We start from the raw sequence: 26,989 nt of genomic DNA, 5'->3' as shown, positions 1-26,989 counted from the left end.
TCTATTTGTCTGATTAATGTCAGTCATCAATGGACATTTTTGTTTTAGCACAGACAAGTCCTGATCTATAGAATCAACTACAGTTGCAAAAATTAAAACATAAAAAAGACATATATAAATGACACGATACATTTTAAAAGTTTCACATACCATCTTTTGTGCCGTCTCTCTCTCTTTTTTTTTTTTTTTTGCAACTTCACATCGGCTACATAATGTATAGCGCTGTATTTGAGCCATTCATCAAACAGCAAAGTGCGCACATCGATCCCCGAAGGATCTCCATAGAGGCTGGCTGTCACATGTAGACTCTGACGTCACGTCCTGACTTTTAGCACACTGCGCCCCCCGACTTTTTGCTGGTACTGCAACTCGCGTAACGCGTCGCGTTAATTTCTGAGGACCTGCTCAGAGGACGCGTGAAATGAACGCTCTATGGAGATCCTTCGGGAATCGATGTGCGCGTTTTGCTGTTTGATGAATGGTTCAAAGTGTTGAAGCAAAATGCCGACATACAGATGCATTCGTGGTGCTTTTATTCAAGCGTCGCATATTCCCGATCGTAATGACACGATACATTTTAAAAGTCTCACATACCATCTTTTGTGTCGTCTTTTTAAATTTTTTTATTTTTGCAACTTAACAACAGCAACATAATGTATCGCGTTATATTTGAACCACTGAGAAAAAAATAAAGGACATGGTGAAAACGTGTATTTTGTGATTAAAGTGGACATTTCGGCTTTAATCTCGAATTGTCCACTTTAACCTCGTAGTTTACTTTATCATTAAAGCAGACGGTCGTAAACGTCCTCCCAGTTTTTAATCGCTACGAGCTTCTTGGACCTGACAGCTGCGGCAAGCAGCAAAAGATCACCACACAGAACAAATTAAATGTCTGATATTCCAACTCTCTGCACATTTAGAACCTTTAGATTCATACTTGATATCACTTTCATGGTGAAATGCATTGAAGTGTGTATGTTACATTTTACATATAATTTCATTTAAATAATGAATACTGTTAATAATTACACACACGGGGGTGTCACGGTGGCGGAGCGGTAGCACTGCTGTCTCGCAGGGAGTTATGTTGCTGGTAATCCACACTGTGCTCCGGTTTCCTTCCAAAGATAAGCAGATTTGGGGATTTGGTGCCGCTAAAATGACGCTCGTGTATGTGTGTGCTTGTATTCACCTTGCGATGAGCGGAGACCTCGTCCAGGGATTATTTCTCAGTCGTGCCCAATGCTTGTTGGAATGGACACATCCCTGGATTGATGGATTTAATCAATAAACATCTTTTTCAGACATATTGCGGTAAGGTGTTATCGGAATTTAATAGGTGTTTTTGGCAATTCACAACACAGAGAAGCCAAACATGTTCTCACCGTGATAATATCTCACACTGCCACCTGGTGGACTCCTCCAGCTTTACGTAAAGAACACGCGCAAGTATAAACACTTCAACGCTTGCGTAGCAGGAGCGTCCGCTGTAGCATGCGTCGCGTCGCGTGAAGTATAAATGAGCCCTTAGTCCTCTCCACATTTCTAATAAAAACAAGGGCAGCTTAAAAGAGTATCATATAAATATATCACAACACTGGGAGACAGCACAGGTCACATGCTAGTGAATGCCACTAATCTTCAGGACAGTTTGACCCACGGATGTTTTAAAAATACTTTTGTAGCCACTTCCTTTTAACATCAGTAAGTCACTTGGTCAGCTTAGGTGTGTTCTGGATGTTTGCCTCACTATATGGTGAAGACACAAGCTGCTTAATACACTTCATGAAAGAGTAATACTTGATGAACAAATTCAAGTTTCAAGTGTCACAAACCCATGGCGCTTTCATTTTACAAATCTCATCATTTGTTAATTCACATTGTGCAGCTTTAAGACTGCATTTGTGAAAGCACCCTCAATTAAAATGATATTTTCACGGCTAGTTCTGGCTTTAGTCTGCATTTTCATGAGCCCTGATAAACTAACGTACCACTCACTGGTCAATCACCACTCTCCAACAGCTTTGGAAGGAATCGTGGTTTTGATGCACACTTCACGTAAGTCACGATAGCTCAGCAGCAACCGAAATACCAAATGTTCTGGAAATGTTCATGACATTATAAACTAGCTTTAGTCAAAAAACTGACCAATTTTAAAATATAGTTTTTTTCACTATTAGATTTTATAATACAATCATTCATAACATGGTAATTTTTCATTTTAGTGTATTAGTTACGCAAAATGTAGAGCTGGAAAAGAGCTTTAAAACAATAGGAGACCCACTTCTGTGCAATTTATATTTATAGCCAGTCAAAGTCATATGACATGGAATTACCGGGGCGCTTCATATACACTGCTCACAAAAATTAAAGGAACACTTTAAAGAAACACATTAGATACATCAGATCTCAATATGAAGTTGGATATCTATACAAATAACGACAGGGCAATGTCTTAGGAACAAAAGGATGCCAAGTCTTTTAATGGAAATAAAAGTTTTCTGCCTACAGAGGGCTCAATTGTGTAGACACCCTAAAATCAGAGTGAAATGAAGATGTGGCAGGCTAGTCCATTTTTTCAAAAACTTAATTTCTGCTCCTCAAAATGCTTTTCAGTATCTTGTGTGGCCCCCACGAGCTTGTATGCATGCTTGACAACGTCGGGGCATGCTCCTAATGAGACGACGGATGGTGTTTTGTGGCATTTCCTCCCAGTTCTGTATGAGGGCATCCCTGAGCTGTTGTACAGTCTGAGGAGCAACCTGGCGGCGCCTAATGGACCGAAACATAATGTCCCACAGATGTTCTATTGGGTTTAAGTCAGGGGATCGTGAAGGCCATTCAATTGTTTCAATTCCTTCATCCTCCAGGTACTGCCTGCATACTCTTGCCACATGAGGCCGGGCATTGTCGTGCATTAGGAGGAAACCAGGACCTACTGCACCAGCGTAGGGTCTGACAATGGGTTCAAGGATTTCATCTCGATACCTTATGGCAGTCAGAGCACCATTTCCTAAGCAATAGATGTCTGTGCGTCCCTCCATGGATATGCCTCCCCAGACCATCACTGACCCACCACCAAACCTGTCATGTTGAACGACGTTGCAGGCAGCATATTGTTCTCCTTTTCTTCTCCAGACTCTTTCACGTCTATCACAGCTGCTCAGGGTGAACCTGCTCTCGTCTGTAAAAAGTACAGGGCGCCAGTGGCGGACTTGCCAATTCTGGTGTTCTTAAGCAAATGCCAGTCGAGCTCCACGGTGCTGGGCAGTGAGCACAGGGCCCACTACAGGACGTCGGGCCTCAGGCCATCTTCATGAAGTCTGTTCCTGATTGTTTGGGTAGAGACATTCACACCAGTGGCCCTCTGGAGGTCATTCTGTAGGGCACGAGCAGTGCTCAGCCTGTTCCGCCTTGCACAAAGGAGCAGGTATCGGTCCTGCTGATGGGTTGAGGACCTTCTACGGCCCTGTCCAGCTCTCCGAGAATAACAGCCAGTCTGCTGAAATCTCCTCCATGTTCTGGAGATTGTGCTGGCAGCACGTGTGGATGTGCCATCCTGGAGAAGTTGGACAACCTGTGCAACTTCTGTAGGGTTAAGGAATCGCCTCATACTGCCAGTAGAGATGATTACTCAAGCCAAAACTAGCACGAGTGGAAAACCAGCCAAAAAAGATCAAGAGGGAGAAACTTGAAATGACCTCCACATGTAAAACCAGTCCTGTTTTGAGGGTTTTCTAATTGTTGCCACTTTAGTGCACTTGTCGTTAAGTCCATGAACACCAATACAGCTGAAAGTGATTAACAATGACCTCAGCTGCTTAACCAACCAGAAAATTATCAGACAGGTTTAATTGATTTCATGCCAGGCCCAATAAAAAAAGTGTTCCTTTAATTTTTGTAAGCAGTATATTTTACTTCAAAAATCTTTGTTTTCCTTCTCTGTGGTGCTTCTACTTAATATTGTAGGCCACTTAGGGTCGATTTAGATCTTCTTAACTCTGAGTTTGTTGTTTGCCATTGAGATGCTGGAGTCCTCAGATATTATTGTGCAATTCTGTCATCTCAACTGTTGTATTTCTGCTAAGACCCTTTGATTAATGCCACCACTTAAATGCAGAATCTGCATGGCATAATTTTATGCATAGCATTTGATAAGGTGCCACATGAGAGGATGGGCATCAAACTGAAAGAAGTGGCAGTTCAGGGTGATGTTTGTAGATGGGTGCAGAATTGGCTCAGACACAGGAAGCAGAGGGTGATGGTGTGAGGATCCTCATCAGAACTGGCCGATGTTAAGAGTGGTGACCAGCAGGGGTCAGTGCTTCCTGAGCAGCCCACTTCTTCTCTTTAGCCTGCATCTTTTCACGTTAAAATATTTGTGTTGCAATTAATTAGTACATTTTCCTTAATTTTTCACTTCAGTCTTCAATCTGCCTCAAGAATGACTTAAGATCTGAAGTGGTAGGGATGAGAACGGCGCCCGTACACATGCGCCACGTAGCCACTGCCGAGAGTTGATCCATCCATCCATTTTCCAACCCGCTGAATCTGAACACAGGGTCACGGGGGTCTGCTGGAGCCAATCCCAGCCAACATAGGGCACAAGGCAGGAACCAATCCTGGGCAGGGTGCCAATCCACCACAGGACACACTAAAACACACCCAGCACACACTAGGGCCAATTTAGAATCGCCAATCCACCTAACCTGCATGTCTTTGGACTGTGGGAGGAAACCCACGCAGACACGGGGAGAACATGCAAACTCCACGCAGGGAGGACCCGGGAAGCGAACCCGGGTCTCCTAACTGCGAGGCAGCAGCGCTACCACTGCGCCACCCTGCCGAGTGTTGATTCTACAATAAAATAAAAATAAAAAAAGGAATAACCTTGGAGGTCAATCATCACCCCGAAAGCGGACAGTAGACATCACGTAATATATGCGTACCAAATTTCAGGTCAATTGGTCAAAAGGTTTGGTGCTTTAAAATCCCGGACAGCCACGGTAGCGTATTATATAAGAAGAAGATTTTTTGGTAAAACAAAAAAAAAAAATCATTCAAACGGCATGTTGATGTGGCTGTCGGTGTGCGAGGAAAAGTGACAACCACCATAGACACTGCGGTGTCTGTTTGCTCAATGAGACACCAAGAAGAAATGGTTGAGCTGCGTTTGTTGTGTCCCTTCAGCACTAAGTTGCAAAATTTTGCAGCGAGGGTTGCGGATTCAAATCAATTGTATGTTTGCATTATATAGAATAGTAACAAGAATGGCAGCTCAAAATTCAAAATGGTAAATGCAGGCTCAAACCCGCAACCTCTTGATTACGAGGCAGCAGTTCTTACATTTGCACCAGCCGAACACACACGTCTCCTTTGTGTCGATTGATATTTGGGCTTTGGTCTTTACACATTGATAGCAACATGTAAGCTGAATAATTTCTTTGGCTCTATTCGTGAATAAAGGCACACTTGTTTTGTTATACTGTGGTATAGTGGCATTTTTAATAAATAATCCATGGGCCGGGTTGTTCTCCATGGGCACATTTGCACAGGTTAGGTGGAGTTGGTGTGGTAAATGGGGAGGGTGCGGTCTCCCTCAACTGCTTCATCAGCTCCCTGCGGTGCGCGATCGAGACGCTGCGCCCACAGAGCTTTAAAAACGAGCCGACACAAGACGGGGAAAAGGAAACAAAACAGACAAAAGAAAGAGCGGAGGGCAAAAGACGCAAAGCAAGGCAGGAGCGGGAGTAAGCTGGAGCTTATAGAGAGAAGCAGGGGGACAGGGATGGTGCCCCAGGAGGCAGCACGAGGCCAGCGCTTAGGAGGTGGGCGCGAGGATCACGCCTACTGAGCAGCCAAGAGCAGGAGTGATCACTACTCTCCGGTGTGTCCTCTTGCTGGGTGGAGCCCGGATTGGCAGCGATGGGAGGATGGCGCGCTTTCACCAGGTGGAGTCTGGATTGGCAGTGGTGGGTCTGGTGGCACCCTGCGGACTGGGTGGCGGGGACACGGGCTTGGTTTAACGGATGTCTGCGCCTGTTGGTGGACGTCTCTCCGTGCTGCAAGGCCCGGGAAGGATAAGCTGGAGAGGCATCGCTTTTAAAAGGGAAGCGCCGGGGACTGATGATTTAAAGAAGACTCGTGTCAGTATTTTAACCTCATTTTTAATGGATTTATTTATTGAGATTTTAACCTCCATTAGCACCTTGTATTTACTCTTTTTATTTTTAACCCCTTTTTTTTGTTTTGTTGGTTGGCTTTTAATGAAAGCAGCTGCGCACTTTTGCACCTTTCCCTGGCTTCATGTGGTGTCCTCAATTGTAGAGCTCATCCCTGTCATGACTATCGACGGTGTCGGGTTCGAGAGGCTCCCAAAGTGAATGAGCAAAAAGTCGACTTGCACCGTCACATATACCTTTTGTGAAAGTGTGTATTTGATATGTGGACTTCAGTCTTCACACATTACACATGTCACGTCAGCATTACTATAACATGAACAAAGTGTGTTTTAGTTATGTGTTTAGCATTTTATTGCCTCACAGTTCCTGTCATTCTACATTTACACAGATTGTTGGAGACACAGAGCACACATGATGTGTTCCAAATATACGAGCTATTATTTACCCGATGCAACTCCAGATGCCTCACTCCCAGGTACAGACTTCAGCTCTGAGAATTTTGTGTTGGTGGGATAGCAGGCTGCCTGTGCTGATCAACACGTTTGCAAAACAAAGACGCTGATGAGGAGGTGCAAAGGAATTTAAAGTGGTCCGGTCTTACAAACATTTTCGTAGGCTTCAGGGATTCTAATGTTAAGTCTAAAAAGCTCTGCTTTTATATCCTAAATTTCTTTGTCCTCTATTGATTTAATTTCCATTCTCGTTAAGTTGTTCTCCTTAAGAGTCTGGGTGACCCTCATATTTTCCTCATTGATTTTTCTAGAATTCTGGTTGCTCTTTATCATGGATCATTGGGGGGTGGCGAATGGGGGGTCCCTTCTCTTGGGAGTTTTCTTTTATTGGTTGTTACTGAACTTAACTTTTCATTGTTGCCTTCAATCTGTTCCATCCTCATCCCTGCGTTTAAGTCCTCCATAACGTCTACATTTCAGAATTGATAGCTTTTGAGGACGTCCCACTCCCTTTGTGACGCTATGTTTGGCTGTGCCAGTGTATTTTTGAGCCTTCATTTTTTTAAAATTTGTTTTGAAGTATTTCAATGTCTGCTTTGCTTTTTTGGAATGCAGTTTAGGTGCTGATTTTTTCATGTTAGGGTTAGGGATATTAACAGTATAGAAAGGTCACGGTTTGATATAAAGGAGTTTAAGGCTAGGTTTCTTTTTCATTTATTTTAAACAGTCATCAGTAATGGTTGCCATCCACCAACCCCAGAGGTCGTCTACTTGATAGCCTACAGCCTGTAGCGTATTAAGCAATAAAACACATGACACACACTCTTGCAAAATTTATGTATGAATGATAAAAAAAAAGGCAATGTTACAAACTGAAACATCTCTTGTGTTGTGAAAACACCTTTACTAGTAGAGAGTGACTGAAATAGTTGGTACAGTCGGGCATCGTCTTGCCAGTTGGCGACTTTGGCTACTGCTTTATAAAAATACACAACAAAAACATTTGCATGTATCACGCAGTGTAAACGGCAAACAACCTCACATTGAACAAACATATACACTGAAAAGTGTTTCTGACGCTATGAAAATGTTACAAAACAGAGCTGAATAACAAAATGAAATACCTATGCCTCTAAGAACAACGAGTCACATTCTGTTTTTAAAGATTTTCTTCAAAATAATGACTTTGTTCACACTGTCAGTAGTGAGGGCACGTCGGATTGGCGGTAACTCTGTCACCTGCCGTTGGGAAGACCCTCTCATGGGGCACCGAGACGCCAACTGCTTCTGTAATATTTTGGGCTCCTGTCTGCAGTCGCATCTAGAAGCTTCTTAAAAACAGCAGGGATCAGTAGTTGGCGACCTGCTTTATTTATTTATTTATTTGCCTAGCTCCAGTGACTGGAACATGTGGGTGACGCCACCTTTTATATGCAGTGAGTGACGGCTGCCAGTTCAACTCAGACGGGACATCCCAAGAGTGGAAGGCAGCCAATTTGGGACCCTGCTTCACCCCAAGATGATAGAAGGCAGCATCCTTACAGTATAATGGTGCTTGGACTCCCGCAGGGCATTATGGACTTAGAAGATTGGTATTGCAACCCTTCTGGGGACCATGGGCATCGCCAGGGGGTGCGGGAGAAACATATAAGGACCTCGGTTTTCTATATAGCCCGGAAGTACAATCAAATCATGAGGTTGGAAACTCTGAAGTACTTCCGGGCTGAAGAAAATTCAAGTCCTCCATCTGACCTGGAAGTGCTGGCAAGTCACATGGAAGGAATAGAAGAAGCACTTCCGGGTCAAGAGCAGGCGAGCCAGAGTCGGGAAGAGTAGGACAGAGCTTGCTGGGAGGTGTGGATGAGAGATTTATGTTTAGTAGTACTGTGATTGATGTTTTCTTGCCTGTTTATTGGTGGCTGTGGTGCTTGCAGGGCACTAAAGAAGAAATTAAATAACTTCTTGGTATTTTAACCTGTGTCCATCTGTTGGGGAAAAAAAATGGGCAACAGTGCCACCTAGTGTCCACTCGTTGATAATGCATTAGCATGTTTGATATGTTTCTGCACACATACCCTACAAATGCCAAGCCACGTTACCACAATGTCCACTCGCTCTCCATTACGATCGTAATTCACTGGGAACCCAAAATGTTCCCAACACAGCTAATTTAAAAGAAGCAGGCAGGTCTTCCAAGTCATCTGTGGCATTTACCATTCTCAGAGTGTGACTCATTTCGTGAGACTTCCATCAGCTTGTGGCTCAACTTGCTAAAAGTGTTCCATTTAAAGCTTCCATGTGGAACTCATTCTTGTAAATTTGGTTCAACACTGCATTACTCAATCCTTCCACAGTTGCCGCATATTCTCTGTATGACTGCACGGAGCAAACCGTGATGCCCATGCGGTGATGGTTCAGTACAAATACAGGTGCCGTTACAACCCAAGATGGTATAAATTCTGCTTGTTTTTGCTTTTTGATATTCTGAACACTCTCTTGACTTTTTTGCTTTCTTTCATTAACTATTTCAATTGAAGCTCTTAGGCTTGAATTGCTTATTTTACTTAACTTAGGTATAACGTTTACTTTTATAGATTTGAGTTTTGTGCAAGCCCTTCTGGAATATACTTTATTTTAAAAAATCTGAACTCGTTGTATAACAGAAGCTCTACATGAGGTCATCTTCATTTTCAACTGAACACTGGTAACTGTCCAATTCTCTCATTTTCATGTGTGGTCTTGTCTCTTTGTGGTGGTGGAGCCACTGTGAACTCTTTTGTGGGTCAGAAAATTGCTCCTTTGTGAAAACCGCTTGCCACATTCTGAACAGCAAAACGGCTTCTCTCCCGTATGAATTCTTATATGTTCCAGAAGAACCTTCTTCACTGAAAATTGTTTACCACACTCAGAACAACAATGAGGCTTCTCTTTTGTGTGAGTTCTTTTATGGCCCCGGAGATTGCTCCTTTGTGAAAACCTCCGGCCACATTCCGAACAGCAAAACGGCTTCTCTCCCGTATGGATATTTGTGTGTTCCAGAAGAACCTTCTTCACCGAAAATTTCTTACCACATTCAGTACAGGAATATGGCTTCTCTTTTGTGTGAATTCTCATGTGGCTCTGAAGATTGGTCTTCTGTGAAAATTGTTTGCCACATTCTGAACAGGAAAATGGCTTTTCTCCTGTATGGATTTTTGTGTGTTCCAGAAGACCTCTCTTAAGTGAAAACTGTTTACCACATTCTGAACAGCAAAACGGCTTTTCTCCTGTGTGAACTCTTTTGTGCCTCCTAAGACTGTTCTTTTGTGCAAACTGTTTACCACATTCAGAACAGCAATATGGCTTCTCCCCTGTATGAATTCTTTTATGGCCCTGAAGAGTGTTTCTTCCAGAAAAACACTTGCCACATTCTGAACAACAAAACGGCTTATCTCCTGTATGAATTTTTGTGTGGCTCTGAAGAGTGTTTCTTTGAGAAAACTGTTTGCCACATTCCAAACAGCAATATGGCTTTTCTCCAGTGTGTATTCTTTTGTGGTTCTGAAGAGTGCTACTTGAAGAAAATCGTTTCCCACATTCAGAACATGAATACGGCTTCTCTCCGGTATGAATTAATTTGTGATTCCGAAGAGAGCTCTTTCTTGAGAACTGTTTGCCACATTCAGAGCAGGAATACAGATCCTGTCCTGTATGAAGTCTTGTGTGTTTCTGAAGAGAACTCCTGGTACAGAATCGTTTGTCACATTGTGTACAGCAAAATGGCTTCTCTCCAGTATGAATTCTGGTGTGAATCTGAAGACTGGTGATATGTGAGAATTGTTTGCCACATTCAGAACAGCCATACATCTCCCCTCCGGTGTGATTTCTAGTGTGGTACCGAAGAGAACCCCTGTCACGAAATGTTTTGCCACATTCAGAACAGCAGTATGGCTTCTCTCCAGTATGAGTTCTTGTGTGTATCTTAAGACTGCTCTTCACTGAAAACAGTTTTCCACATTCTAAACAACAAAATGGTTTTTCTCCAGTATGAATTCTTGTGTGGTTCTTCAGACTTCTGCTTTCGGCAAACTGTTTGCCACATTCAGCACAGCAATACGGCTTCTCTCCAGTGTGGATTTTTTTGTGTCCATGGAGAGAACTCTTGTGGCAGAATCGTTTGCCACATTCAGAACAGATGTACGGCTTCTCCCCAGTGTGAATTCTTGTGTGAATCCGAAGCTTTCTCAAATGATGAAAATCGTTTGCCACATTCAGAACAGCAGTGAAGTTTGTCTCCTGTATGAAGTTGAAAGGAAAACAAAAGCTTATTTTCAATTCACTGCCGTATTATTTACATTAAGTCACATCACTAAATAAATACTTGTTAAAATTATACTTAAGTTTCTCACAGCATAAGCAATCTTAAAAATGTATGTGAAAATACTCTCATCTTGATCATTCCCCTTTCATATTACAACTACTCGATTACCACTCATGTTAAAACAGAACTGAAAACAGTAAAGAGGTTGCATGTGATTGACAAGATTATTGATCACATTTTTAGCTGTATTACAGAACTGATCATATTACCATCAGTCTTAAAGTATTTTTCAAAATTAAATGTTGAACATTTAATTCAATTAAAGAGAAAAAAATATATAATATCCAGTTAATCATAATAAAAAAGACCACTCATTTGTAGAACTGAGTGCCATGCTTTGTGATACATATTGGTCTCACATGTAATCTCTAATTATAATAGTAAAGGTCATGTATTATTGTTTATTTAGATTAATCAAATTGAAATATGTTCGGTTGTAATCCTTGCTTAATTTGTGTATTCCTAAAAGTAAATGATTTATGGTTTCATTATTTCCGTCATAGGATGATAGCAGGAAACTCCAAGTACAGCTGGGTGATATAAAGTTATATTGATATTGTGATACTTTTGACTTGAAATGCAGTATTTGATATATCTCAAATTGTTCTCAAAGCACTATATCAATATCAGGCTGGGGCAAGTTAATGTGTTTTTATCGCATTAATGCATTCATTAAGTAACACTGACAATTATTTTATCACGCATTTACGCAGTTTTTGGTATTATTATTATTTAGAAAGTCTGAGTCTCGCTAGAAATCGATAGAGATCAGTGATGTTCTTGTTACATCGCTTTTCGATACGCTTTTGCTAGAAGGAAAGTTAGCTTTGTTGATTTGACCTCAATTCCCTGCACATGTATGAGTAGCGAAGAGCAAACAGCTTCTAAAATGGCATGTGAAGAGATACCAAACTGAATGCTCAAAGCAAAACCTTTTTTGTATTATTGCCGAATCAGACTCTGATTTGCTGGACTCTGATTTTGATGCAAGTGATCTGGAGATGTAGATCGAAAATGAAAAAGAGGTACCGGCATCACCTGATCGGTGCCCAGCTGATCATGGTACTGAACACTTTCGTGTAGCTCATGCACCGATGGCAACGTTCGCCTGGGAGGACAGACACTTAAGAAGACAGGAGGTACAAAACCATATTGCGTCTCACTGCAACTGCCACCCCAGCACACCTGTCTCACAAAGACAGCCAGCCCACCGTGCATTCCTGCAAGCCATTGAGCCTCCCCCCACACAGCCGCTGCTGCCACAAACTGCAAACAGGCACGGACAGCAGGCACAACAGGCAGCAACAGACGTTTTACGTTGATTTATGTGTGAAACCTTTGCTTTGTGCATTTTTCAGAAAATTGAGTTTTTTGGAAAAAATATTAGCCCTCAAAGAGTCGCTACTGAACATAGACTGTTTATGCTGCTCCCTGATAAAAGAAAATGTTTCTGCTGGTATCTGTTCAGATAAAAAAGAAAACAGTTTAAGAAATGTTAACTTGCTGTTGCTCAGAAGGGGCCTGTTATAATGTTGTGATCGTGGCTCTGGACTCTGAGGGTAACTTGTTTATATATAACAAACTAGATAAAATGTTAATGCCCTGGCAGTGGCAAATAGCTTTGGTTTTATACTTGATTACATTAATGTTTAAGTTGAGAAATATTTTAACTGCTACAATGTAAAGGGAATACTACTGTAAAAAAAAATATATAAAAATATATATACACACACACACACACAGGTAAATCTATCCATCCATCCATCTTCTAACCCACTGAATCCGAACACAGGGTCACAGGGGTCTGCTGGAGCCAATCCCAGCCAACATAGGGCACAAGGCAGGAACCAATCCTGGGCAGGGTGCCAACCACCGCAGGACACACACAAACACACCCACACACCAAGCACACACTATGGACAATTTAGAATCGCCAATCCACCTAACCTGCATGTCTTTGGATTGTGGGAGGAAACCCACGCAGACACGGGGAGAACATGCAAACTGCACGCAGGGAAGACATATATATTGTCAAGGATGCCAAGGGCAATGACCCAGCCGGGACGCCATGAGGGATCGGAAGAGGGTCAAAGCCCACCCTGGATCACGTGGGGGCCGCCTTCCTGGTTGCTCTGGGGGCTTGACGGCATGGAAGCCCTACCCTGTAGGGGCCCGTGGCCACCGCCAGTAGGCGCCCCAGCACTTCCGCCACACCAGGAAGTGCTGGGGGGAAGATTTAGGATGACACCCGGAGAGCTGCCGGGAGGATAGCCGGCACTTCCGCCATGCTGGGGCGTGGCCAAGGGAGGAATGCCGGGAACACCTGGTGCTCATCCGGGAACTGTATAAAAGGGGCCGTCTCCATTCATTCAGTGCTGGAGTCGGGAGGAGGCAGGACGAAGCACAGAGGAGGTGTGGAGGCGGCCCGAAGAGAGGCATTTGTGGCCAGGACTGTGTATTGGGGTGAAGGTGTGCACTGACTGGGTCTGAGTGACCACTATTTGGGTCTGAGTGACCATTTATACTACTGTAAATAGTGTAAATAAATGTGTGGTGGTTGAAAAACAATATGTCCGCCTGTCTGTGTCCGGGCCAAGTCCACAAAATATATATATATATATATATATATATATATATATAAAACACAGCATCTGAAAATGACGCCTTGCAGATTAAGATCAACAAAACTGAGCCCAACTAATTGAACTAAAGACAGCAGCACCACCACCACTTAAACCAACAAACTGTGCATGGAGCAAAGGTTTACAGTGCTTTTCACCACTCTACAGTATATTGAAGTTCATTCCTAACATATAATGCATAATCCTGTATACATGTATATATTCATGTCGGAGAGAAGTATAGGCACATCCCAGCCAAGCTGAAGAATGCTGACACTCAGATGTCCCATGCAGCAGCTAGGAATGTTGGTGGCATAGTGAGATGATTCTGATGTTGTGCTGGATCCTCGTTATTATAAACACTTGCATAATTACATATTCATAGAATTCATGTCAGATCTGGCTGGTTATTAATACCTTCACAAACACTGGGGTTTTGTAATCATATTGGTCAAGCAGGCATCAGCACTTCCCAAAACGACATGCTTTTGTCCTTCACATGTTTTCTGCCCATCTCCCTAACCTAACCTAACTTACAGTTGTGATTTGTCAATCTCCCTGGCAGTCTCTCTCTCACAGCTGAAGTGCATAGATTTTTAAAATAAATTTCACAAATTACATTTGGCACAAATCACCTTCTTGCTACAACCACTGAACCTAAAAGTAAATGTATTTTTGTTTTCCACTTACTTCTTTCAGCCCAATTTGAAGATGTCGGCTGATCGTCCCGAGTTCTAACAGATAATATTTCCTCAGTTCTCTTTGTGTCAGACGGTAATGACTCAGACGTCAAGTTGAAGTTGACACCCTCCATACTTGTATGGTCAAGCGTCTCCAGGCTGACACACTTCTTTTTGACCTCTTCTTTAATGTCCACTGAGCCCACTTCATAATCTTCACCCTTAATGCTGAGATTCTCTTGCTTAGGGTGGACAGACTCCCATTCACATTCCTCCTCTTTGACAGTTACAGCCATTGTCGCCATGGTATTTATGTCCGCCTCCCAACTCTCCTCTTTCACATCCATCTCGGTATTAACAGTAAATGGCAGCTGCTTCCTCCTTGCTGTTGAAAGAACAGAAGATAATTCCATCAAAACTGCAGAATTCGGATATAAACACATTTGATTTTCTTTTTCTGACATCCTACCAGCTATGTCAGACAACTTACAGAAATCGCATTACAGCATGCTGACCTCTTCACTCTTCATATCAGACTATTAGGCGTAAAACAAACTCATAAGTGTGAATGTCCAGCGGGCTTGAGGGGAACCACCTCACACATTTGAGGCCCACCAGTATTCACTACTTGGGTTACGCATAGTGTGTTTACAGTAAATTAATTACCTGAATAGCAGGCCACCAGATTTGCTTCATGTATTTGTTTATCTTAAGAGACACTTAATTGAATTTCTAAGTTAACCTACTGGAAATTAAATAGTGACACAAAACATAATTAACAAACACTTATGTTGTGACTATCAACAATCAAAAAAATATGTAGGCATAAGCCTTTTTAATCCTAACTCTTACAACTTAATGCTTAGTAAAATATAGTGTCTACTTTTCTTATGTGCTTACAAGACTTTTTTAATACATAGAGATTACCAATTTTAAAAATACCACAATTTTCTATAAATGCTTACAAATAAAACTCTCAGATAAAGGAGCTTAATGATGGAGAATGGCTAAATGATATGACACTCAATGAACATCTGTAGATTTTTTTTTTTTTTTAAGGTGTCCAAGACTTCAACTCTGTATTCACCAACTCAATATAAATTTTACTGTATGCTAAAAATTGGTGGTAAACTTGTTAGCACATGAAATTATAAAACACTGAGTCACAAACCATGAAAATCTGTGGTAAAAGGAAACAGGAAATGAGATTCTGTATCGCTGAATTTGTACCTAATGGGTTAGGTCTGTGTGTGGACTTGTATGTGAATTGAGTAATAAGTGAGCCTAATCACATTAAGCATTTTACCCAGACTGCTGTGCAGTTGAGCCCGACTGGTCAACCTGTTGAATTAAGCGTATGTGTATGTAAAGCCATCAGCTTAGAACTGCGAGGGAGTCATGTCTTGTTCTGTGTTGGCTTAGCAGCAGTGGTATGGAGCGAGTAAGAACTTTCATTGGTTCATATTGTAGAGGTGAATACTATAGAAAAGAATATCCTTAAAGTTGATGATTTGCATATATTCAAAAAGAATCATAAGCATGAATGAAAATAAACAGTATATCTTAAGTCACAAAAAGGCTTGGGGCTATATATTTTTTATTTTTCTTAGCAAGCTAGAAACTACCACTATTTCATGAGTCAAGGTCAGGTATGCACATAGAGGCTAACAAGCAACTCCTGAAACCCCCCTTTTCCAGGTGGTGAGCAAGGCCTGAAGGCCTCAAATAATGGTGGCAAGAACTAGACGGGGCCTGGAAAGGGAGGAAGCCTGCCGGACAGCCTTGATGGATTACCATGTTCGTTAAGCTAGGAAACAATGATAGAATTAATGAGAGGTAGAACCAAGGCCGTGGAAAACTGGAGTCAGATAGGAGTGTTGAGTGAAATTGATTGAAGGTGAAACTTGAAACTTTTTCATAAAAATACAAGATCGCCGTATTCGCTAATTGCTCAAGTCATCGGAAATGAGTCTGTATGTGCGCCGTACAATAAAGTGTGATTCTGCTGTCTGCCCTGAGACTCCCGAGTGCCTTCTTTGGGGCTGAGGGTGCCTGCCTGCTTCAAGAATACCTGCTGTTGAATCCATTTAAATAACGTAGTCTTAACAAGCTATCCAATAGATAAAAATGCATCCCTGTGTACATAATTAAAAGTTGAAATATTTTCTAAAATGGGTTTCAGTCTAAAATAGTACATAATTACATTATAAAGACCTCTACTAAAACCATCAGACATTTCCCTTGAAGTGGATTTGGACTTTTGGCACGACTTTCCGCTTGTACCGTCACATCCCAGGACTATAACCTTAACATGATTCAACAATCCTTTTCTATCGATCTACTATTACAGCAGGGGTGCTCACACTTTTTCAGCTTGCGAGCTAGTTTTAAAATGACCAGGTCGAAATAATCTACCTACATTAAAAATGCTATATTTTATATTATATACAGTGGTGTGAAAAACTATTTGCCCCCTTCCTGATTTCTTATTCTTTTGCATGTTTGTCACACAAAATGTTTCTGATCATCAAACACATTTAACCATTAGTCAAATATAACACAAGTAAACACAAAATCCAGTTTTTAAATGATGGTTTTTATTATTTAGGGAGAAAAAAAATCCAAACCTACATGGCCCTGTGTGAAAAAGTAATTGCCCCCTTGTTAAAAAATCACCTAACTGTGGTGTATCACACCTCAGTTCAATTTCCGTAGCCACCCCCAGGCCTGATTACTGCCACACCTGTTTCAATCAAGAAATCACTTCAATAGGAGCTGCCTGACACAGAGAAGTAGACCAAAAGCACCTCAAAAGCTAGACATCATGCCAAGAGCCAAAGAAATTCAGGAACAAATGAGAACAGAAGTAATTGAGATCTATCAGTCTGGTAAAGGTTATAAAGCCATTTCTAAAGCTTTGGGACTCCAGCGAACCACAGTGAGAGCCATTATCCACAAATGGCAAAAACATGGAACAGTGGTGAACCTTCCCAGGAGTGGCCGGCCGACCAAAATTACCCCAAGAGCGCAGAGACGACTCATCCGAGAGGTCACAAAAGACCCCAGGACAACGTCTAAAGAACTGCAGGCCTCACTTGCCTCAATTAAGGTCAGTGTTCACGACTCCACCATAAGAAAGAGACTAGGCAAAAACGGCCTGCATGACAGATTTCCAAGACGCAAACCACTGTTAAGCAAAAGAACATTAGGGCTCGTCTCAATTTTGCTAAGAAACATCTCAATGATTGCCAAGACTTTTGGGAAAATACCTTGTGGACTGATGAGACAAAAGTTGAACTTTTTGGAAGGCAAATGTCCCGTTACATCTGGCGTAAAAGGAACACAGCATTTCAGAAAAAGAACATCATACCAACAGTAAAATATGGTGGTGGTAGTGTGATGGTCTGGGGTTGTTTTGCTGCTTCAGGACCTGGAAGGCTTGCTGTGATAGATGGAACCATGAATTCTACTGTCTACCAAAAATCCTGAAGGAGAATGTCCGCCATCTGTTCGTCAACTCAAGCTGAAGCGATCTTGGGTGCTGCAACAGGACAATGACCCAAAACACACCAGCAAATCCACCTCTGAATGGCTGAAGAAAAACAAAATGAAGACTTTGGAGTGGCCTAGTCAAAGTCCTGACCTGAATCCAATGGAGATGCTATGGCATGACCTTAAAAAGGCGGTTCATGCTAGAAAACCCTCAAATAAAGCTGAATTACAACAATTCTGCAAAGATGAGTGGGCCAAAATTCCTCCAGAGCGCTGTAAAAGACTCATTGCAAGTTATCGCAAACGCTTGATTGCCGTTATTGCTGCTAAGGGTGGCCCAACCAGTTATTAGGTTCAGGGGGCAATTACTTTTTCACACAGGGCCATGTAGGTTTGGATTTTTTTCTCCCTAAATAATAAAAACCATCATTTAAAAACTGCATTTTGTGTTTACTTGTGTTATATTTGACTAATGGTTAAATGTGTTTGATGATCAGAAACATTTTGTGTGACAAACATGCAAAAGAATAAGAAATCAGGAAGGGGGCAAATAGTTTTTCACACCACTGTATATACAGTGGAACCTCGGTTTACGAGTAACTTGGTTTATGAGTGTTTTGCAAGATGAGCAAAAACTTTTAATAAATTTTGACTTGATAAACGAGCGATGTCTTGCAATACGAGCAGTATGGATACACTTTGTCTGCTGAGTGTTATGTGATCACAACTGAGCTGATGGTTCCTCTCTCTCTCTCCTTATCTCACTCGCTCGCTTGCCCAGCGTGTCTCTCACTCTCTCTCTCTCTCCTTATCTCGCTCGCCCGTCTCTCTCTCTCTCTCTCTCTTTCTCTGGCAATCGTGTCTTATTCTCCGTCTGAGTCTGTGTGCTTCACTCATATAGTCAACATCCGTACGAGCGTATACTGTTTACTAGAGCATTGTGACTGTGTGTGTGTGCGCTGTGAAGTGCGAGTCCCCACCTTGCTCCCCAAAACACGAAGCTGAGTCTCAGTACTTTAACACCAGCTTTATTCAGCTTGAAACAGCAACAGCGCTGTTATTTATTGTAGTGGGATCTTTATAATGTTCCTTGTATGACCCATTGACGGCAGGCGCTTACAGCATGTCTGCGATCTTTTTGGATGCGCTTATACGCCGAACTGCTACAGCGCTGGGAGACTGCGATTGCTTTGGGATGCTCTTCCGCGTGTTGTCCCGTTGGGTGGAATCCCACATGAGTTTAGAAACTCACACCAGCCATGATTCTTTATAAAGGTAAAGTGCAGGTTAATTTGTATTATGTATTTTTACTTTATATTTTGTATTAATCATTTTCATATGAATAGTTTTGGGTTGTGGAACGAATCATCTGAGTTTCCATTATTTCTTATGGGGAAATTTGCTTTGATATACGAGTGCTTTGGATTGCGAGCACGTTTCCAGAACGAATTATGCTCGCAAACCGAGGTTCCACTGTATATCTATACACACACACACACACTGAGTATACTTTATACATAAAATATCTGTTGTCGTACCTTACATAACTGAATAACCCTTACGGCACAATAACAATTCAATATATTTATGGTCACTACAGTATTTGGATTTAATAATCTTCATGTGGGAAAAGGCTGACTCACATAAATAAGTAGAGCCGAATAATACAGTCAAGGAGGTAGCACATTTTTTCATGTTTGGGTACTTTTTCTCTGTGAGTAAGTTCCAAAACTGTCCATGAGCCCCATACTTCAGCTGAATGCCATTCTGTAGTGTCAAAATCTCTTCCTCCACTGTAGAGGAGTTTTAGGTGAAACAGTGTTGCAATTTTTAATGCGGGTGAATCACCCTCAACATCTTCCCTCAATGGATTGCTCTTAAATGTAACGACTGGCTCAAGTAAAGCTGAGTCTTGAAACCGTCTGTCAAAGTCTGACAGACAATTTTCAATCTGCTCTGTGTAGTGTATGCTGTCAAGTTGCGCACACGCCTTCCACTGCGTCTCCAGCTCTGACGTGAGGTTTTGGATGTTCCCCAAATCATGGCGCTGCAGCTTTGAGGACAGATGTTGCATTTTTCATTTGAAACCATCAACTGAGCTAATCATATTGACCATGGTTTTGTCTTTTCCTTGCAGCTGTAAATTAAGCTCATTCAACATGTTGGCCAAATCGTTATTAAGTTGCTTGTATTCTGCATATTTGATAAGAAGGAGAAACTCCTTTTTCTCCGGCCAGGGGTCTTGAAATCTCAGCAGGAATTTCTCTTCTTGGAAGGACTTCTTACGCTTAATAATCAAGTGACTCACCCAGAACGATGCTTCAGTGTGTCTCTGCCTTTGCTTTTGAATTCAGCCGAGTGAAAAATGATGGCTGTCTGATTAGCTGCGATTTTAGTTCCCTCTCCTTTCTGTTTCTCAGATCGCTTTTCAGAAGGAAGTCAGTTTTGTAGTTTTTATGAACAGTTCGAAAGTGCCTTTCCACATTTTCCTTCTTTGGAATAGCAATGATAGATTGACAGATCAGCCAAATGCACTTCGATTGTGACATTGTGAGAAAACAAATCCTCTTCCAATTCCACATCCAGCCCATACCCTCCCCAAACAATTTTTTTAATCCCTTCTTTAGTCGATATAAATTAGAAGGCTAACTAGATCACAGCCGGAGTTTTGCAGTAGCTCGCATGTTTGATCGTGAGTGTGGGATGACCAGTGTGTTAGAAGAGAAGAGATCTCAGACTGGCCACCCTGTATGTCAATCAAGTGGCAAATGCCATAGGGAGGATACATGGTAGACTAACGTTTTAAAAAAAAAAAAAATTGAATGCAACGCGATCTACCTACACTACCTTTGCGATCTGCCGGTCGATCGCGATCGACACATTGGGCACCCCTGTATTAGAGAAAGCACCAAGATCTGTGTGTTCAGTCCCTTTTGAGCAATCTGATTGGTCAGCTTGGCTTTGGTGATACGATCGAAAGACAAAGTAAAAGTGTGAGATGTACGAGGAGGAGTAAAGGCTAAAGAAGCATTCAGAGGGCATCACCTTCAAAGACTGCAAGTATAAAACTAGACAGGAGGTAAGGAAGGTGCCTCGATAATAAATACAGTCAGAGAAGCCGACTTTACAGGAATGCACTCAAGGGAGGGACTGCAGGTGAAACGACGTTTACACACACAAATACAGAGGAAAGGCACTGAAGAGACACATAGAACAAGAGATAACAAATATATCTCTCTACTATAAAAAGAAAAATCTTGGAAGGAGACGAGACGTGATTGGCTCAGAGACACTATCACGTCCCGCAAGACAAGTCTTCGTGCCAAGCAATGTAACCATGCCCAGGACTGGAAGCCCCATGAGACAAGAGCTGATTTAAAGAGATTTGGAAAAGTCCTGCGCGGTTATGTCAGAATAATTTCTTGTAGAGAGAAAGAAACGATATTCACTCATGGGCAGTTATATGCTACGTTGTCACGATGTCATTCCAAACATGGAAACAAAATTCAATGCGATGTTGATGAATGGGTAAAAGGGAGAAGAGATCGAATATATGCACATAAGTGATATAAGTGCGCTGCACAAAATGCAGATCACGCAGCACGGCAGCAGCAGCAAGCCAGCAGCTGATCGAGCAAAGAGAAGGTAAGAACAAAACTGTTTCCCGTTGTATCACTGTTTAAGATGGGGTGTTGGAGGAGCGATTGCATCTCCTTAGGGTGCATTCAGCCCCCCTCTACACAATGTGAGCGGCAGGGGGCAAAGTCCCCTAGTTTTTTATAATTATTCTATTACCTGTACCATGGCTAGTTTATATCATAAAATGCTAATAAATGTGTGTGTGTGTGTTCTGTCCATCTGAACAATATATTGGTTAGTTTGGTTTTGGCCCGATTGGTCAGTCCCCTTTGGTTGCTCAGTCAAATGTGATTGAAACAGAAAGCACCGGAAAAGGGAAGTTGACACACACACACACAAGGATATGGAGGAAAGGTGTAGGAGAAACACCGAGAGTTACTATCAAAGGTGGGATGTGGTCAAAAAGCAGACATCAGGCAAGCAACGCACCTTGTAATCATCAAGTATAAGAAGACGGCTTTACAGGAATGGTGATCAAGAGAGGAAGTGCTGGCGAAGATGAGAACAACAGCACGTTAAAACTGATTAAGTCAGTGTTTGTGTTGCAATTACTTAGTACATTTTCCTTCATTGTTCACTTAAGCTGGCACTTAAGTCTTCAATCTGCCTCAAGAATGATTTAAGATATGAAGAGGTAGGGGAAGAGATGGAGAAGGTGGTAGGGAATGACAATGGCACCCGTATGCATGTGCCACATGGTTGTCCTGCTGGCCGCTGACGGGAGTTGATTCTACAATAAAATAAAAAGAAGAATAACTTTGGAGGTCAATCATCACCCCAAAAGTGGATAGTAGACGTCATGTAGGTTATGTGTACCAAATTTCAGGTCAACCGGTTTGCGAGCTACAGGTGATTTAAAATCCTGGACAAGCAAACAGACAGCCATGGTAGCATATTATATAAGAAGATAGGCTATATTTTACAGCTATAAAACAGATATTTTACTTATATGCAATATTTTATGAAATTAAACAACTACACTAAGTTTGTGATCCCAATGTAGCACAATACTAAGTAAATAATATTTCAAGACTATTTAACATTAGCTAATTTAAGACTAATTTAATTGAAATATTGTTGTTCGGTGTTCTGTGCTTATATCTGTAATTTTTTTTTTCCAATGTATGAAAAAATAAATAAATTATGAAACGTACACCTGATATTGGTTAAAACAATGTTTTTATGTTATATGTTCTCAGGCCGTGCAACCTATTTAATAAAAAAATAAAATGTCCTACACTACGTGGCTGACCAACTGAACTGAAAACTGATAACCAAGTAAGCAGAACTCTGAGGAAGCTACACACAGGAAAAGCCGTGGGACCAGATGGAGTCAGTCTTTGAGTTGTTAAGGCCTGTGCTGACCGACTTTATGGTGTTGTCTGTCACCTGTTCAGTCTGTCCCTAAGGCTTCAGAAAGTGACACTGCTGTGGAAAACATCCTGCATTGTTCCTGTACCAAAGAAGGCAGGCGCCTCTTCATCTAATGACTACAGAACAAGGTACTGATGTCTCACATCATGAAGACCGTTGAGAGACTAGCACTAGACTATACGAGTCCTCTTGTAGTAGTCCACTTGGACCTTCTGCAGTTTTCCTATCAGACAAAGACTGGAGTGGAAGATTACAATTATCTGTCTGCTCCACCAGGCTTATTCTCACCTGGACAAAGCTGGCAGCACTGTGAGGATGATGTTTTTTGATTTCTCCAGGGCCTTCAACACCTTCCAGCCAATCCTGTTAAAGGGTAAACTCAGAGATTTGAAAGTGGATGAGTCTATGAGGTCCTGGATAATGGACTATTTGCTGGGCAGGTCACAATTTGTGAGACTCAAGGACTTGACTTTGTTTCTGCTATGAATGTGAGTAACACTAGAGAACCACAAAGAACAGGCCTGTCTCCTTTTCTCTTCACTCTGTAAACCTTAGAATATATATATATATATATATATATATATATATATATATATATATATATATATGAAACACATAGGCAGTCTCTGTGGGCCTCTTCCTCTCAAAAACAATCTATTCATTCCAGGCTTCAAAGGCCCCCCCCCACCTTTATCATTATCATTACACCCCGACTATGATGCCCATGCAAAGACAGCTGTCTGCATCTTAACATCTGCAAAAACAAGGACATGCTAACTGACTTTCACTGCACCAAAGAGCCTCTATGTCCAGTCACTATTCAAGGAATGAATGTAGAGGAGGTCAACTCCTACAAGTATTTGGGGGTCCACATCAAAGACAAGTTCAACTGGTCTCATAACACAGAGGGCCTACATAAGAAAGGGCAGAGCAAGCTCATTTTCTTTGGAGAATGCATTCTTTTAATGTGGGAAAGTGACACCCTTGACATCTTCTGTAACTCTGTGATGGCCATTCACATGGCTATGTGAATTTCCAATTTTGTGGTGTGCTGGGTGGGCGGCACGGTGGCTGCTGCCTCTCAGTTTGGAGACCCGGGTTCGCTTCCTGGGTCCTCCCTGCGTGGAATTATGCATGTTATCCACGTGTCTGCATGGGTTTCCTCCGGGTACTCCGGTTTCCTCCCACAGTCATGCAGGTTAGGTGAATGGTGTATAAAATCTGTACATTTTGGTTTCCATTATATTTTGTTCAAGACAAGACAACAGATGAACTAAGACACATTAAAGGAGGTTTTCTTCCCTTACACCTTACTTTTGTTCATAGCTTAGTGCTAATTTGGTTTAAAGCCTGGGAAAGGACGCTGAGCTGATACCTCAGGCAATTGATTACTTTATGGAGGGAAAACTGGAACAACAAATTGCTTATTAGCCTGGGAAAGGCAGAACTACTGATACCTCAGAGTACATCAAAGGTTTTGTTGTGTGGGAAAACGGACAGTGAATTAATTCATCAATCATTTGGACAGCCAGCCAATCAGGTGCATCTGTTGAGAAACCAAGGCTTGACATTTCATAATAAATATGCCTTGGTTTGAGAAGCAAGAAGAGAGAAGCAAAGGGAGAAGAAGAGAGAAGCAAAAAAGAAGAAGAGAAACAGACGAAGACGGCCCTGGTCGTCAGAAAGGCATCATGAACATCGATTGCTAAATCAAACGCCTCCCTGGGACATTCATCCTTGTCATTTGTAACTTTTTCGTAAGCTTTTTCTAAAGACTACATATATTCAGACTTTCCTATCAGTACCTATTTTCTAGTATTCTTTGTTCTTGTGGTATTATTATTCTTGTAATAAATACCATGCTGCTTTTAACTTTCAATGCCTTGTCTTAATGTCTAGAGTGATTGAAGTAATAAGTTAGATTTTTTTGAGCACCTGGTGACAGCCAGATTTTTGCCATTATTTCTGTGCTGCAAGGTTTATAAGGCTGAGAGTAAGAGCGCTATACTCAATAGAAGGAACAAATACGAGAAAGAAGGTATTCTTGGCTGATGAATGGCCTATAGTCAAGAGTGCTGAGTCTTTGTATGTTTAAATGTATTCTTGTAGACCAATAGTAATATTTAGGTCTGAGATATCACTAAAATATCGTATTGTTGTTCGTGCCGAACATAAGTAAGTCTCTTGAAGTGCTGAATGACAGGCTGTTATTCCTATAGCACTTGTGTGGTTTAAAGTGCTAAGGGTTAATCAGCGTGTGTGTGTCATTCATGGGGCACTGTTGTGGTTAGGGTCTGTGTATGTGTTTATCTATGTGTGTGTGTGTGTGTGTGTGTTCATCTTAAAGTGCAACAGTAGACCAACCCGATAACGAACTTGACGAGAACCCTTACCCTTGAGGAAACAGGTAAAAGGGCAAGCAGAGGGAAATACCACGATAATACAGGTGGATTGGCGATTCTAAATTGTCCCTAGTGTGTGCTTGGTGTGTGTGTGTGTGTGTGTGTCCTGTGGTGGGTTGGCGCCCTGCCCGGGATTGGTTCCTGCCTTGCGCCCTGTGTTGGCTGGGATTGGCTCCAACGGACCCGTGTTTGGATTCAATGGGTTGGAAAATGGACGGATGGATGGTGTGCTGGGCTGGTAGCATCACTTCAAGAGGGGACCACCGAATCAACAAGCTGATTAAAACAGCAGGCTCAGTTATAGGCCATACTCTGGACCCCTTGGAGGTATCAGCAAAAGACAGACAAAACTGAATGCCATTATGAACAATTCTGCACATTCTCTCTTGGACACACTAACACTGAGGACTTTCAGTCAATGAATTATTTAGCAGATGTGTGTACAAAAATGCTATGGGGGATCCTTTATACCAACAGAAACACGCCTGCATAATACCTCAATTTGACTGTGATAGCCAAGTCAGACGTTTTTGTTCTTTTAAATTTTCATGCTTTATAGTCATTCTGAATTATGTGAATATTTATTTACTTGCTTATGTACAGTATCTACCTACATTTATTTAAAGAACTTCTAGAAAAAGCCATCTGGCATCTTTTTCTCATCAGTCTGCCAGAAATCTGGGGGTAATTTTTGACTCTGCTTTTAAGTTGGATAAACAGATCAGCGCAGTTGTAAGGTCCAGCTTTTTTCAACTTAGACTACTTAGTAAAGTCAAGCACTACATTCCCCATGAACAGTTTGAGACAGTAATACATGTTTTCGTTACATCATGCCTTGACTACTGTAACTCATTATACATAGGTCTCAGTCAGGCACAAACTCAGAGGCTGCAAGCCATTCAAAATGCAGCGGCCCGCCTTCTGACAGGGAAGAATAAGCGTGAGCATATAACACCTATACTGGCCTCCCTTCACTGGCTTCCTGTACATTTCAGGATCCAGTTTAAAATATTACTGTTTGTTTGTAAAAGCTTAAATGACTTGGCACCTGTTTACTTGTCGGAGCTTCTTGTTCTGTATTCTTCTGTCAGAACCTTGAGATCCTCTGATCTTCAGTTACTCCATATCCCCTGAATAAAGCTTAAAATCAGAGGAGGTAGAGCATTTTCGGTAATAGCCCCCAGTTTGTGGAACAGTCTCCCTTTGCAGTTGAGAGCGGCTCAGAATCTTAATCATTTTAAAACCCTCCTTAAGACATATCTGTTTTCATGTGCATTTAATTCTTCTTGATTTTATGAAGTTGGTTTCATCTTATTTATTATTTTGTTTTGATTTTATTGATTGGTTTGGTATAGTAGTGTGCAATGTATATTGAGCATACACTCACCTAAAGGATTATTAGGAGCACCATACTAATACGGTGTTTGACCCCCTTTCGCCTTCAGAACTGCCTTAATTCTACGTGGCATTGATTCAACAAGGTGCTGAAAGCATTCTTTAGAAATGTTGGCCCATATTGATAGGATAGCATCTTGCAGTTGATGGAGATTTGTGGGATGCACATCCAGGGCACGAAGCTCCTGTTCCACCACATCCCAAAGATGCTCTATTGGGTTGAGATCTGGTGACTGTGGGGGCCATTTTAGTACAGTGAACTCATTGTCATGTTCAAGAAACCAATTTGAAATGATTCGAGCTTTGTGACATGGTGCATTATCCTGCTGGAAGTAGCCATCAGAGGATGGGTACATGGTGGTCATGAAGGGATGGACATGGTCAGAAAC

At 41.8% G+C, this 26,989-nt stretch overlaps 2 protein-coding genes across 2 annotated transcripts in view; one reads left to right on the top strand and one right to left on the bottom strand.

Annotated features, from left to right (window-relative positions):
* LOC120533374 (gastrula zinc finger protein XlCGF26.1-like) overlaps window positions 1–26,989 on the top strand; it is a 76,871-nt gene that overhangs the window by 30,910 nt on the left and 18,972 nt on the right. The window lies entirely within an intron of this gene.
* Window positions 8,423–14,594, bottom strand: LOC120533662 (gastrula zinc finger protein XlCGF26.1-like). The gene is made up of 3 exons (XM_039760561.1): window positions 14,463–14,594; window positions 14,309–14,407; window positions 8,423–10,912 (listed from the first exon to the last, which is right to left on the bottom strand). Exons 1-3 carry the CDS (start codon window positions 14,592–14,594, stop codon window positions 9,365–9,367), a joined length of 1,779 nt encoding a protein of 592 aa, XP_039616495.1. The 3' UTR covers window positions 8,423–9,364.

The sequence above is a fragment of the Polypterus senegalus genome, chromosome 8, assembly GCF_016835505.1.
Source record: "Polypterus senegalus isolate Bchr_013 chromosome 8, ASM1683550v1, whole genome shotgun sequence".
Classification (NCBI taxonomy): Eukaryota; Metazoa; Chordata; class Cladistia; order Polypteriformes; family Polypteridae; genus Polypterus; species Polypterus senegalus.
This window is presented reverse-complemented; position numbering and strand designations above follow the sequence as displayed.

What these genes read in the sequence shown, in the direction of transcription:
- LOC120533662 (XM_039760561.1), bottom strand. Translation starts at nt 14,594, where the DNA reads ATGGCTGTAACTGTCAAAGAGGAGGAATGTGAATGGGAGTCTGTCCAC. An exon ending in AAGAGGTCAAAAAGAAGTGT is followed by an intron (nt 14,408 to 14,462) that starts GTCAGCCTGGAG and finishes ACTTCAACTTGA; the next exon opens with CGTCTGAGTCATTACCGTCT. An exon ending in TTCAAATTGGGCTGAAAGAA is followed by an intron (nt 10,913 to 14,308) that starts GTAAGTGGAAAA and finishes AACTTCATACAG; the next exon opens with GAGACAAACTTCACTGCTGT.